The 14,310-nt window shown below is 33.5% G+C and overlaps 1 protein-coding gene across 3 annotated transcripts; it reads right to left on the reverse strand.

Moving 5' to 3' along the window:
* Positions 1-5,452: 5,452 nt before the first annotated feature.
* Positions 5,453-14,211, reverse strand: LOC144834910 (mitofusin-2-like). 3 transcript variants are annotated; one of them, XR_013611020.1, is made up of 19 exons: positions 14,132-14,211; positions 13,486-13,670; positions 13,209-13,335; positions 12,844-13,006; positions 12,468-12,592; positions 12,244-12,352; positions 11,790-11,897; positions 11,377-11,530; positions 10,715-10,782; positions 10,307-10,428; positions 9,936-10,062; positions 9,573-9,677; positions 9,182-9,284; positions 8,761-8,981; positions 8,423-8,566; positions 7,833-8,029; positions 7,131-7,265; positions 6,636-6,755; positions 5,453-6,590 (listed from the first exon to the last, which is right to left on the reverse strand). XR_013611020.1 is itself a non-coding variant. In XM_078689896.1 (18 exons), exons 2-18 carry the CDS (start codon positions 13,664-13,666, stop codon positions 6,686-6,688), a joined length of 2,244 nt encoding a protein of 747 aa, XP_078546022.1. In that variant the 5' UTR covers positions 13,667-13,670; positions 14,132-14,211; the 3' UTR covers positions 5,453-6,685. The 3 variants fall into 3 exon arrangements, 2 of the variants coding, with proteins under 2 accessions (XP_078546022.1, XP_078546020.1); XM_078689896.1 differs by having other exon boundaries at positions 5,453-6,755; positions 11,392-11,530; XM_078689894.1 differs by having other exon boundaries at positions 5,453-6,755.
* Positions 14,212-14,310: the final 99 nt, after the last annotated feature.

Raw genomic sequence — 14,310 nt, forward strand, 5'->3', positions numbered from 1 at the left:
TGCACGAGATAGAAATTATTTCACGACACGGGAAGCAGAGAGCGTGTCCCCAGCCCAGACGCTGGAGAGCGAAAACCACCATTTTATCACCAATTTTCCAGATTTATAACCAAAATAAAGGCAATTAATGTCCTTGGCATAACATAATATTTGTATCAATTGGCACATCTTCGACATATTCATCTCTTCAATTGCAATTGATTCCTAAATGTTGGCACTAAACTACCAATCCTGTTATACGCCTAAGGTGGCCTAGGCTATAGGCTAAGCCCGAGGCTAAGCTAAGACCATCGTGCCTAAGGTGGCTTATAAGCATGCCTGCCGAAAGTTTAAAAGCGGACACGAGGCTTAGCCTAGGATTTTCCAATAGGTATAATAAAATAAATGTTACGGTAGGTTAGGAGCCTAGATGTCATGTAATTTAGATATCTTAATAAATAATAATATATTTTAGTATTCAAACTTTTTAAAATAGCTAATTACTTACTGTTTTGGCTTTCTTTGTATGATGAACTTTGAACGTCTTGTGTAAAATCTGCAGTAAAAAGATCGTCAGATTTTTTTCCTCAATCCCGTGATCTGATTGGACGAAAGTCGGTAGCCTAGGAGACTACCTATTTTTCGAATCTGACCGACTCGCGCAGACTTTTGTTTTCTCTTATTTTTTGGTATCACAAAAAAGGTAGATGAAATAATATATCAAATAAATTCGCCTATTGAACTGGATCCCGCAGGCCACCACAGTGTAGTTAGGCCTATTATTATAGCTGCTGTGACGGCCTACAAAATTACAAGAGGAAAAAGGAAATGTAAGAATTTTATTAAATTAGTGGATACATTATTTTTCAAATTTCGTCAGAATTGATTTAAGAATCTCATAACTATAATTTATTTATTTTAGAAATGATTCATATTCATGGTAATCAATAACCCAACGGAATCCAAAGGGAATTCACTCATTCCACGGGTTCAGAAGGTACAGGGTCAACGTAGGGTCAAATACGACTTGGTTAAATTAAGCATGCAATTGGGAAGTGTAAGAAGTAATATAATTATTAATCTGATTATCATAACTTATTATACTTCTTTTCAATCATCAACGTGATTTTCAACTGTATTAATTACTACCTATCTTCAATGGCCTCTGCTTCCAGTGCTGTCTTGTAGCAGCATCATATAGGCCTATACGTCTGTTTCTGTTACTAAACTGTGCAAAGGACGTACGCAAAACGCATTTAGTTTGACCAATCACAAACGACAGTTTAAACGATATCTTGCTTGTGATTGGTTAAACTACTTGCGTTGCGCGCGCACGTTCTTGGTTTTGTCATATTGAGAACCAAGCTGTTGACACAGGTTTGACACGTTTTTTGTTATAGGTTTTTAGTATGGCGTCATACTACTTTGCAAACTTTCCTTCTTTTCGAACGAAAGCTCTGTTTACACTATCAAACTTTATGTGACAAACAAATGTGATTTGCCCATATTTAACCATATCACTACCATATTTGGGCACATCACACTTTTTTTTTTGTCAAACTAGTTTAATAGTGTAGACAGAGCATTAGTTCTGCCGAGACATCAACAAGTAAAGTAGCCGGAATGGAACACTTAAATATACTCTTGTAGGAGTCACTGAATGGAAGACATAGCTAGCTTTTCCTGTACTTTCAGCTTTCTGCATTTTCTGATGGAATGAAAGCCTCGCCAATCGTCTTAACTGCAGATCGGTGGGACTTTCGTTCAGTTTGAGAAAGCAGTTTACACCTAACTTGAGATTGACTAGATTGCCATAGATGGACCTGGATATACATTTTAGTAGAAACAATAGGCCTTCGCACAGTATTCACTCGTTACGTTACGTTTTATCGGTTATTTTAAGGTTCTATGGTTATATTATAAATGTTTTCTTTCATTACGGTTAGTAATGATGGTTGAGAAATGTTTAATTTACGTAGGCATACAGAAGTTGGTAAACGTCATAAATATATCGTATTTTTTCGATGTGTTTTTGTAACATTGATTGTAAATAGGACCCACATTTGAAATAAGCTGTTTCAACATCATATGTGTCATCTGGTACTGTGTTCTTTTCGAGAGTGCCGAATAAAACAAGCCAACATAATGTATGTTTTAATTGATTTAAATAATGTTATGTAAATTCATATACACTCGAAATAGCGTTTTCAATTCAACCTTCATCTTATCATCGATTCTGTTCGTTGAGAAATTTCAAAAATTATTATAAGACATGCACCCAGGCAGAAGATAGCGAATGATGAAATCAGGTGGAAGAGGCATCAGAAGGCATTATGATTGTTCCACCGCTTGACATCTGCCTCTTGCCTTCACAACATTGTGCTGGGAAAATAATAACAAGATGAACGGTAAATCGTCGTTCCCACTAGAGACGCAACAAAATGACGTACGCGCAACGCAAACGAGTTGACCAATGACAAGCCACTGTTCGAATAATCCATCGTTTGTGATTGGTCAAATCACTTACGTTGCGTTACGTCCTACTCGCTAGTGGGAACCACGCTAGCATGATGCAAATTATCCCGTGATAATGCTAAGTAAGGCGATATTATAATTGACGATATGATCTTCTTTAATGCATCTAAATTGTGGTAATTCCAAATTAAATGAATTAATTCTTGTGTTATTCTACGAGTTGGCTAGATAAAGAAGATCATTAATGCTTCATAATGGCTGTAATTAAGTAGGCTACGCGCGCGTATAAATGACTTTGTCTATAATACCGGAACTGGACATGATACAGTACCAAGAATCGACAATTTGTTTGAACATAAGAAGAGTACTTTGTTAAGCCTTGTCTACACTATTTAACTTTATGTGACAAAAATGTGATGTGCCCATATATATATATATATATATTATATGGGCATGATTATGTCATATCACTACCATATTTGGGCATATCACTACCATTTTTGGTCACACTAGCTTGGTAGTGTAGACAGAGCTTAAAAGAATTGAGTGAGAAAGCGCATCCTAATGTTCCCCGCAGCGCACAATATATATTATCATGACGTAACTAGGTCGTCGAAAATTGAAAACTCCCTATATGTTACCCTCTTCTCTATTACTACAATAATTTACTTTACTTAACAGTTAAGTTGACTGAAAACAAAGTTAAGTCAAACATAAGCCAGTAAGTAACGATGTGGTAAGTGTATACCGCTATGGATATGTCTGGTTCTCTGTACTAACAAAGGAGGCTGATCAGTGAACCTCAAAGACTTAAGAGACCAAAGCCGTCAAATCGTAACTTAAGAACACTACTAAGAATCATCACCGAAAAAGTCGATACATGTTAGATTGGAATAATAATAATTAAACTTTGTCAGCAAAATAAGTGAATGAATTCATACCCGAGAAATCTTGATATGGGAAAGTATATAACTAGTTCAAGCTTAAAACTTAAATTTAATTAATAAATCCAAATAAAACCAGGTAAGTTCCCATTTCAAAAAAATAAACCTTGGTTCTCACTAGCAGTGCAAGGACGTAAGCGCAACGCAAGTAATTTGACCAATCACAATCGATTGATTGAAACTGTCGTTTGTCATTGGTCAATATACTCGAGTGCGTCTACGTCAGCTGTGCGCGCGTCCTCCTCCTGGGAACCAAGCTATATAATACTTTCTTTATTATGCGAAAGGAGATAAAAGTATGTAGTTGCTTCAACCAGATTTTAATGTTTGTTTTATTGGTGTTTTAAAATATTATGTAGTTTGCTAATCGTGTGATAGAACTTATGATTGATTTTCTAGACAGTCCTTTTACACGCTTCAACAGGTTGCACGGGTGTGGAAGTGCTGAAAACAAAAGAAACATTTTCTAGTTCATTGGTGGATTTTGGATAAAGTACAACTACAGCTGACACTACAGTAGGCGATACACGCAGCTGGGCCATCCCAAGCCAGACTATATCAAGTTGGCCACGTTCGTTTAGAAAAATAGTGAGAGGTTTGCTATAGGTGCCAAGTGATGTGTTGATTTATCGACTATTTCAGTGTTTCACGAAGTTAAATCGATTTTAGGCCTACATAAATTGATATAGAAAATCGAGTTTGAATCCCAGTTACAGAGTTTTGGAATTCTAGCGAGTCTTGATTCCTCCTCCTCCTCCTACGTATATATCATGCATGTTTACCTATGGTAATATTAATTCTACTGTTTCAACATTGAATTTCAAAATACTTATTTCAAAAGTAAATATAATATGTGTTTTATAGTAAATAAAAGGCAAACTGGAAAAACTGGCAATGATTTGGTATATTATTTTGGTGGATTTCGGATCACTGGCTAACATTTATATCGCTCATACAGTAGATATGACATTGTGATTTAAATAAAAAAATAATACATCAGAATTAAGTATTTTATTATTATTTTATTTTTTATATTTATTTTATTAAAATAGCTGAAGAAACCACGAGTAGGCCAGATATATAGGATAGGTAATTATTATATTACTGTAGCGTATTATACTACGCGTACGCGCGCTTAGGAGTGGATGTGTGACGTCAATTAATAGGTGTGTAAGTTAGTCCTTGGTCATGTAAACCGTGCTAACGCAAGTTAAATTTTTCAAGCGCGCTTTCCATCATCAATGTATTGTGAGCCTAGGGTTGTGAGAGCGCCTGACGCCATTATTGTTGCCTTTCATTCCGCCTGGGTGCATCGCCTGTTAGGCAAGTCGTCTGCTGGGAATGCTGTTCATTGTTGTCTACGTTTGCATATGAAATTTGAAAATAAATGTATTAATTTGATCAACGATACAGGCATTCTGGTTGAGCGAGCGCCTCATTGGTTGCTGAGCAACGACGTGCGAGGTCCAAGGTTACATATTAAGGGCAGAAGGTAACTTGTCATGTTTTTCTCACAGATATCACGCCCGTGTGAACAAGGACTAAGCAAGCTAATAACATTTGTTTTACACTTTATTATAAAAATAATAAAGAGATTACGGTTGTGGGAATCGTTTAACACTATACAAACAAACTTACGATCATTAAACAGTTAAATACTGTCATATCATTTTACCAAATTGATACAAAATAAGCATTTAGAAGACATACGCGTTTGTTACATTTATTCGCATCGTTTCAGTATAAATGCTGCTAATGACGTCATTATCAGAAAATAACCACCCTTTGGTTAAATTCCATTTTTTTCATTAAACAATGATTAAGATGATTCTGTAGCTTTGTGGTTGTGGGTTCGAATCCTGTCTAAACCAGTTTTCTATGAAGCAACATTATTCTCGCGAATCGTCAGCGTTGACTAATTACCAATTTGGCACATATGGCGTTTCATACGTAGAACCCTTGAGCCAAAGATTACAGACAAAAACTATACCAGAATACTAGATAATAACTAGTATAAGTCTAAACTGAAAAAAACCCACAAGAAACAATTACTTAATATCTCGTTTATTAGGATGTTAATTTAAGCATAACCAGTATTTTCATACTTTTAGCAACATACAGAAATAATTGTCCAAAATGAGTGTTCATTCTTAATTAATTTCTTTTAGAATAATTTGTTTTTTTCGAAACTTTAAGTTCATATTTAGATTGTAAACAAATAAAGCTACTTCAGTTCTTTGCAATTTTTAGGATATACATACGCAACAGTTACTTTAGACATGTTTAGGTTCGAACACAAATATTATCTTCACCTCATAACAAAATAAACCTTTCAGAAATTGACAGACAAGAAATGACTTAATGAGTTAAAAATTTGTCAACGCTAATATTGCACTTACAAAATAATAAAAAAAAAATAATAAAATACAATTCAATTACTACACTCATCAAAATCAAAGTATTTCTTATTTAGCACCTTTGCAATAGGTACAAACTTTAAAATTAAGTAAGGTACCTTAATTAGCATATGTACTCATTTTAGAATAAAACTGGTAATGAAAAATAAACACTCTTGCCTTCAATACATTTGCTCCTCCAAAAATTGATTAAATTATTCTTGAAATTCATATAATATTGTACTAATGTTTGAGATTAACTTATCTAGTATATAAATGATAGTAAAGTTAGGTTTGTAGTACACGACATGTATCCAAAATGAATAATGTATATAAATAACATTAGTATGTAAAACATATTTACTTAGTTGGACCATGGAGCTTACTCCATGGTTGTACCAAGGAAGAGTGGCGCTCTTCCCTGGTTGTACAGATTTAAAATTATTTTATTTGAAACGCACATCAATACTACTTATAGAATTCAGCTTCACCTATTTTATGAAATATAAATTAGAATTCTAATTTGCAACAAAAATCTATTTACTGTTGTCTCAGATATAACTTAACAAAATCAGGGTATTTTTTCTCCTCAAAATAATGATGTAAATTCATTAAATTTAATGTAAAATACAGAGAGTTAATCAAATCAATCAACACATTATATAAATTAAAATATTAAAGTGTGTGTAAAGTTGAGCCAATAAGTCAATAATACCATAAAATAAAATGTATTTAAAATTCCATATTTATACATTTTTGTAGTATACAAAGATACCTACAAATAAAGCTATCCATGAGCATAGACTCTTTCCAGACTCTATTTCAAATAAAGCTATCCATAAGCATAGACTCTTTCCAGACTCTGTTTCAAATCCAGACCACTTAGTTAGGCTAGTCTTCGTTGCCAAGGTATTGACGAATGAAGCGCATCAATTCACTTTCCAGCCAATTTGCACGATTCCTTGAAAACAAAAAATACATGAAAAATTTATATAAACTGATAAATGGAAAGAAGTAATGATTGAAAGCAGAAGAATGCTAAAATCAGTAAGTTTTTTATAAAAATAATAATTGAAAGACCAAAAAGCAATGAATATATTCATGTTTATCTATCAATAGAGGCCTAGCTTGTTCCTCTTTGGGTTCTCCACAAAGTACAGGCCCGGTACCTATTGTACATTGCAGATGTCCTCTATAAAGGGTTTCTCAGGGCCGACAAGAGTGCATTAATTAACTCCACAATGTGTCCTGGGGCTACTAGTTCACATTTAGTAGTCCCACCCATGGTCCTGCACAAAATTAAGCTCATAAAGCAGTTTGATTCCGTTTTACTTACCGAAGTAATTTTGAATCATTCATTAGTTTTTCTAGCTTATTTTTTTCAGCATCCAGAACAACAATTTCTTTATTTAATGCTTCTTTTGCGGTGTCTACTTCCTGGCACAATCTGGCAAATGTTGTTGACAACTCCCTAGCAACAAAATTGTGAAATAAAAGGATTAAAAATTAACTGAAATTTAACTAGGTAGTTAATAAGCTCAATGTCCCAATAATAATGTATGTTCTACTAGAACAGTATGCCTATTTTGGTTAACTGAAGGCAACATAGGCATCCCTTTGTAGCTCAAAACAAAGATACTGGATAGCCCCTGGCATACCCTCTCCTAAGCCTTGTCCACAATACTTTCTATCAAATACTTTCTATAATATTATCAAACTTTATTTGACAACAAAATGTGATGTGCCCATATATGAGCATGATGATGTCATATCACTACCATATTTAAACATATCACTACCATATTTGGGTGCATCACACTTTCTTTTCACATAAAGTTTGATAGTGTAGACAGAGCTTTAGTAGCATCTATGTTTGGATGCATTTTAACAAATTATAGTGCCCTCTCTGGTTTAGCCACGGCTTTATAAAGTCTCCCGACATTCAATTTTTCCATTTTTGTGTCATTGGTGTTTTTGTATACATAAAGGTTGTATTTTGAAAAATATATATGAGATTGCAACAATATTGTGTCCTTACTGTTGGATTTGATGACTACAGTTTGCACTAGTGAAGTTGACAACCAGCTGAAGCTTCTCTGCTGAGTAATCCACAAACTGTCTCTTAAATGTACGTTCCTTGGCTTTATTTGTCCATGTCAGCCTCTCATACATATAGATGCCTCCGTACATCCCTCCAGCTACTGCTAAGATACGCCAGCCAACTGATTTCCAAATCTAACAATTAAGAAAGAGACTTAGACTTATTTGATGTAACAAGCACAACGGAGAGAAATTTTAAAGAAATTCTAGAAAGGGCCATTTAGACAGTAAATAATTTAGTAAGAGACAGACAGCTTAAAAGGGCACTTTCTAAAGATCTATATAATTTAAAATCAATTGGACAATCTAGAAACCCGGATATTGTGGATATATGGAGAGTTTGTATGCTGATTCAACATTCTTCAAAGGTTTGCACGGAGAATAAACACAAGTTAAGCCAGTTTTGTGGTACACATGCGTTTCCAAAAGTAAAGTTAGCTGACTGGCATTTTGATTCAATTAACAAAATCTCAGAGAGAAAGAGAGCATTGAATAAATTAGTGCAAGAAATTAAAAGAGACCACTTACAATTCCTCCTATAAATATCAAACCAACAGAAGTACGTGAATAAAGTGAAGCTAATCCAGAAACCATAGCAACAGCAACATCCTCGTCAGGTGAGGCCTGATTGGTGCCAGTACCTGGTCCCGGTGGTGGCAAGTGTCTTGGCATCTGGAAACAGATATCAAAATAATATTAAGATAATACTTTGCGTTTAATATTTGTTTATTGTCATCAAAATACAGAAGTAGTCTAAAGGGAAAACAATTACTGTTATATACATACAACCATTCAAATAAGTATCCTATTGTGTTATGGTAAACAATGTTATTATATCATTATTACTTATTATTTTGTGTACTTACCATGGATGTAAAGCCTGTTAAAGCTACTCTAGTACCTTTAGGACCTAGGAACTTGTTCATCATAGCAGTTAGGCCCAAGGAGAATTGAAATTGTATATTCTCTTTGAAGTCTGCACAGAGATGGCGGCAGTCGAGTCGGTAACTTAAATCAAAATCACGACGGAATATGAGACTGCTCATCTGACTTTGGCGTTCTTCCGGAAGAAGAGCGGACATGTGTTCTAAAAAGAAAAAATATGTGAAAAAAAAAATAATACTAAAAATAACCAAGTATATTTGATTTCCTTGTATTTTAAGGCTCTATACATTGTTTTCTGCTACTCCCATGTTGTTCAAACTACGTATTATTTTAGCAGTTATAATTACTGTATTCATGAAAGTAAAGTGTGGTCAAGTAAATGGTTATGAGTGAAAGCAGTACCTGTCATCTGTGTTTGAGTTTGTTCAAGTGATTGCAAGACTGTTGATGAACACCGCGCATCAAGATTTCTTCCTAAACCTTCTTCTAGAAACTTCTGCAACTCCTGTAAAACAATTTGATAAACATGGTCATTTTATATATTGCATTTATTATTATATTGTATATAATTTGGTTTTGCGTATATATTATTATTCAATTCAATTCAATAAACTTTATTGTCAAACTCATTAATGACTTGAAACTTTGGCTGAAAGTACACACATTTAAAATTGTCTAAAAACATTGTCGCACAAACAGTAATAAAGAGTATAAAATCACATAAAACTGAGAACAAGATGTTATATAAAATAGTTAGAAGAGGACATTAAAAGTACAAATGTATGTTACATACCTCTTTGTAAACCTTGATAACAAGTGGATCAGGGTGAAATGGTCGATCAAACTGATCAACTAGAATGTGTAGACGTCGAATCTCCTCAGTCATAGCACTAGATATCTGTTAAATATAATAATTATCATCTTCTGTACTTTTATGAGAATTTACTAGAAGATTAACTATATATAAACTATATGAGAACAGCAGTTATTCATTAATAGTATGTTAAAAATTGTATTGTACATACACATCAAAAATTGATGATTAATTAAATCAGACTTTGAATAGGCTATTCTGCAGTTTTAATAAAGGTATTCACTTTGATAGAAAAAAAAGTCCAACAAAAATAATAAAAAGATAAAAAAAACCTGATCTCACCTTATATTCTGCTTGTTCAGAGATATCTTTAATCTTATCCTTACATTCGGTTGTTAGGATGGTGAGTTGTTTGGTGATGTGGTCTAGCAAATCACCTTTCTCTTTTCTTTTCTCAATACATGATGCTCTAAAATGTAAATACCAACATTATATATATGTATATTGATTGATCACTTTATTTCAGAATAAAAGTTCCATATATAGATCAATAAAAAGCGGAAAATCGTACCAAAATAGGATTTTCTCAAATAAGTACAAACTAAACTAAACATTGTTACTTTCAATGCATATTGCTGTGCTAAATAACAAACACAATTTAAAAATCAAATTAATGGCCAAAACTTGAAGTTTCAACTATCATTAAAGTGTACCTCTTTCTTGCAGCTCTTTCATAAACAGATTCCATCAGAGCCTGGATCTCTTGTGTTATCTGCTGACCTTGTCTGCCATGCTGCTCAAACTTAGTGATTACTGCAGACTTAGATATGCATTCCTTTAAATAACAGTACAAGATGTTATCTGTCTTTAATTTGTATATTGTAGAACAGAAAATACATGTATATATAGTAATGCCTCAGACTTCTCGTATGCTTCTCCAATTTATTTATTAAAGATTTGGCAAATAGTCCAAGAGGAAACCATGGACCAATGGCCCAAAACAGGAGTGACAACAATATAATAAATTAAAAAGTATAACCTTATCTCAATCTAACAACATTTACCGTAGATTATTATGTATTCACTAAAACTGTTCTCTTATGACTAAGTAAAGAAATTACCTCAAATTTTCGTTCAAAATTTTCAAATTCAAACAGTCTAGCTTGAAAGCCTTCTGCTAATGCACCACCTTTATAAAACAGACAATGATAATAAATTGCAGGAATGTTGTAAAACCATTGGAAAGGTTCTATTTTTCTGTCAAGAAGTAACACAGTCTGTGGGTGTGTGTTATCAATCTAAATCTGCCAACTTCCCTTAATATACATATACAGTACATTTATTCTAATGAAACTAAAACACTTGGCTTTAAAGCATACAGATGCATTAAAAAGATCACTCTTTGCAAACTGATTAACTGGTTAATCACAATATGTAGACTAGACCATATTAGAAAAGGCACATATATTATGCACTAATATTGTTAGAAAATAATTACATTTAAAAATTAAAGCTTATCACATTGAATTATTGTAAATTAAAAAAAAAACAATCCACTCAAACACATTGAAATTGGGAAATATTGGGAGTTTAAAAAAGACATTTAAATTGAGAAAAATGTCTATTGAATTAAAAGAATAAATTAAGATACAAGAAAAGGCACACATTGTAATTTAAAATTTCATTCTTAAAATTAAAATGCCAAACTTTAATTTATAAATAATATTAAATTAAAATATTGCAAAATGAAAACAGAACAGCCAGCAAGCTAGCATGCAAATACCTGACTCTGGCATACCCTGTTGCTTTTGTATCCTGGCTTGCAACACTTCTTTTGCCGACACAAAGAAGATTCGATCTTCTGCTTGCTGAGCTGTTACTACTTTCAATTCATTTACAAGGAAGTCAACAGCACGTTCAAGATGTTGTTGTTTCACCTAAAAAAATGATTTGATTTTTTATTTAATTTGTATTCAAAATGAACAAAACAGAGATAATGGAGGCGAATTCTTTCAATCATTGTGTGTTTCAAGAACATATGACTGAAAATAAGTGGGGTCAGAGACACATCACTAATTGCTAATGTTTTATGAGTTGTTAATCCACATAGTGCCATGAGAGAGAAAGATAACGACGCTATAGACATTTTTATGTATTATTATACAACAATAAGTAAAATCTTTAATGTTTACTCACAGCCTCCATAAACTCTGGTTCTGATGCTGCTGCATCCCAACGATTATTCAAAATAAATATGTTTGGTTTTGATAACTTTTCACTGACTTTGTGGAAAAATCCTTTCTCCTGTAAAGCAAAAGGTGTTTTTATTAATCTGTGTAATATTCATTATACTATAACTACAAAACATTTCCATATAAAAAGGTTTGAGGTCCATAGGCCTGGGTAGTGCAGGGAGTTGTTAACAACCTGGGTGGTTCTTGTCTGATATGTGCAAAATTTTCTTTAAAATGCTAAATCCAAACAGTCCAGAGGATTAGACCTATTTAAAAATGATATTACTCATTTCAATTTCCATTTTTATTCATTTTCTTTGGTTTTTTGTTTTGTTATGTATTTGTTCTTTTCTGACGAAATAAATGAAATGAAAATTCTCATCCCCTCAATTATGTAAGTGTATATGCTTACTTACCGTCCTCATCAGAGTAGATTCTGCATTAGAAACCAAGACAAACACATCAGCATCCATGCAGTACTTATCAATCCATTCATCAAGGCCTGTAGTTACATCAACACCAGGGCTGTGTGTGAGAATATAAAGCATTAATACTTTTTTTCTGCCTGCAGACTTTTGTAATGTACTTCCTGCCAACGCTTAAAATTAAAGATTAACAATAAAAATGTTTGTACTGTTACCTATCCATGAGTACAACATCATTCTGTAACAGATGACATCTTGTTTTTGGCCAAAACACTCGAACCATAGAACTCTGGTCATTCAGGTTTTCACTTGAAAGAGCATGGGCAATCTGATTTACAGACTAAAAATGAAAAAAAAAATGTTTAAATAAAATTTGACTGACTGACAATTTTATCTTTTATATGTGATTTAGGTGTGCTGTTTATACCTTGTGTCTATTTACCAAATTATGTAGGCCCTAAATAGCACACATCAGGGGCATCTTTGAAGTGTGTTAGGTGGTCGTCTCTAAAAAGGCGGCTTTAACTTACCTAATGTATTACAGATAATTCTAATAAACCAAAACAAACCACAGATATGTGTCACCCTTACCTGGATGCTTTTCTTTTCTTCAGAATCAGGTGTGATAATGTATGCCTCATCCAGATTACTAGCCTCAACACTCAGGAAACAGTCCGTTGTATGTCCGATACCTGTGGGCAGGACCTTGTCACGCATCATTGCATTCACAACAGTGCTTTTGCCATTACTTGTTCTAATATAAACAATAATTAGTAATTAATAATCTACATAAAATACGCCTTTAATGCAAGCATCTAATTTATTGGTCCATGTTGCAACTTAACTACAACATAAGTAAACCAAACTATTTTGTTGTTGTTGTAAATGATGTATGGACACTTGTATGCAAATTACTATGGAATATGCAAAACAGACCACCTGCATTATTATATTACCTGCCAAAGAATGCCACCTTCATGTTATCTCTGGCAAGAATTTCCGCAATACAATCCACCTGATCAGAGAAGCCATCAATCTTCTCTTTTTCTTCTGTAGTGATGATGTCAGCATCACCAGTTGCATCTAAAACAAAATATATTTTGAATCATTTTTTATACATTATTGTATATATTATTGATAATGAACAAACTTCATTGATTCAATTTAGATTTCAAAGAGTTCAGGGCAAGTTATTGTATTATTAGTGTTTTACTGCTAGTACAATTGATTTACCAGATTTCATAAACTTTCTGCTGTCTTCAATATGCGTGTAAAGTCCATGAAAGATTCCATTTATTTTCTTCTTAGCATCAACGAAGACTCGGAGTGGAGATGAAGCACGTTCAAAATCTTTGACAACTTGTAATGAACTTGGCTGGGCCATTGAATTTGTACGAGTGAACCTTCCTGACATTGCTCTCAAACAATCAACAATATATAATGTTAATAAAGCAGGAGCCCACCTTTATTTACTACATAGACAGTGAGTAATAAACATACAATCATCAAATGTAAATAAATATTCTATTCTAGACTATTGCATGCAGTGTTACAGCACATTGCCAGTTACAGTATGTTTATTAAATATTGTGTGTGATGCCTAGGTCTCTACACTCTATAGCCTTAGTAGCAGCCTAGGCTAGGCCTGAACTGCATGCATGCAGGGTCGCTAGTGGCCCGCTACACACTACATCATCTCTTGTACTATTCTCATTATTCTGCCTCTCTAGACTAGTAGGCCTAGGGCCTAGGCCTAGCTTATATTCGCATTTTAGCAGGCTAGTTGGCATGTAAAACTACAGTATTCGCCCAGTATTCATATGTATATTTGTTTATATATTTTAGTCGAAAAATTATTTCACAAACAGAATTTAAATACCTTGTAAACACGTGTTTTACTTTCCCTTTGCACTCCCTAGGCCCTACGCTACGGAAATTTTAGATTTTTGCACACTTTGTCTACTGAGCGCCACCTATAGTCTAGGCCTTGTCATACCACTTAACTTCTTGCTGAAAACAAATTAAGCTAGGTAAAATAATGTTCCATAAATTAGGTAA

This window comes from Antedon bifida, chromosome 2 (genome assembly GCF_963402885.1).
Source record: "Antedon bifida chromosome 2, ecAntBifi1.1, whole genome shotgun sequence".
Lineage (NCBI taxonomy): Eukaryota > Metazoa > Echinodermata > Crinoidea > Comatulida > Antedonidae > Antedon > Antedon bifida.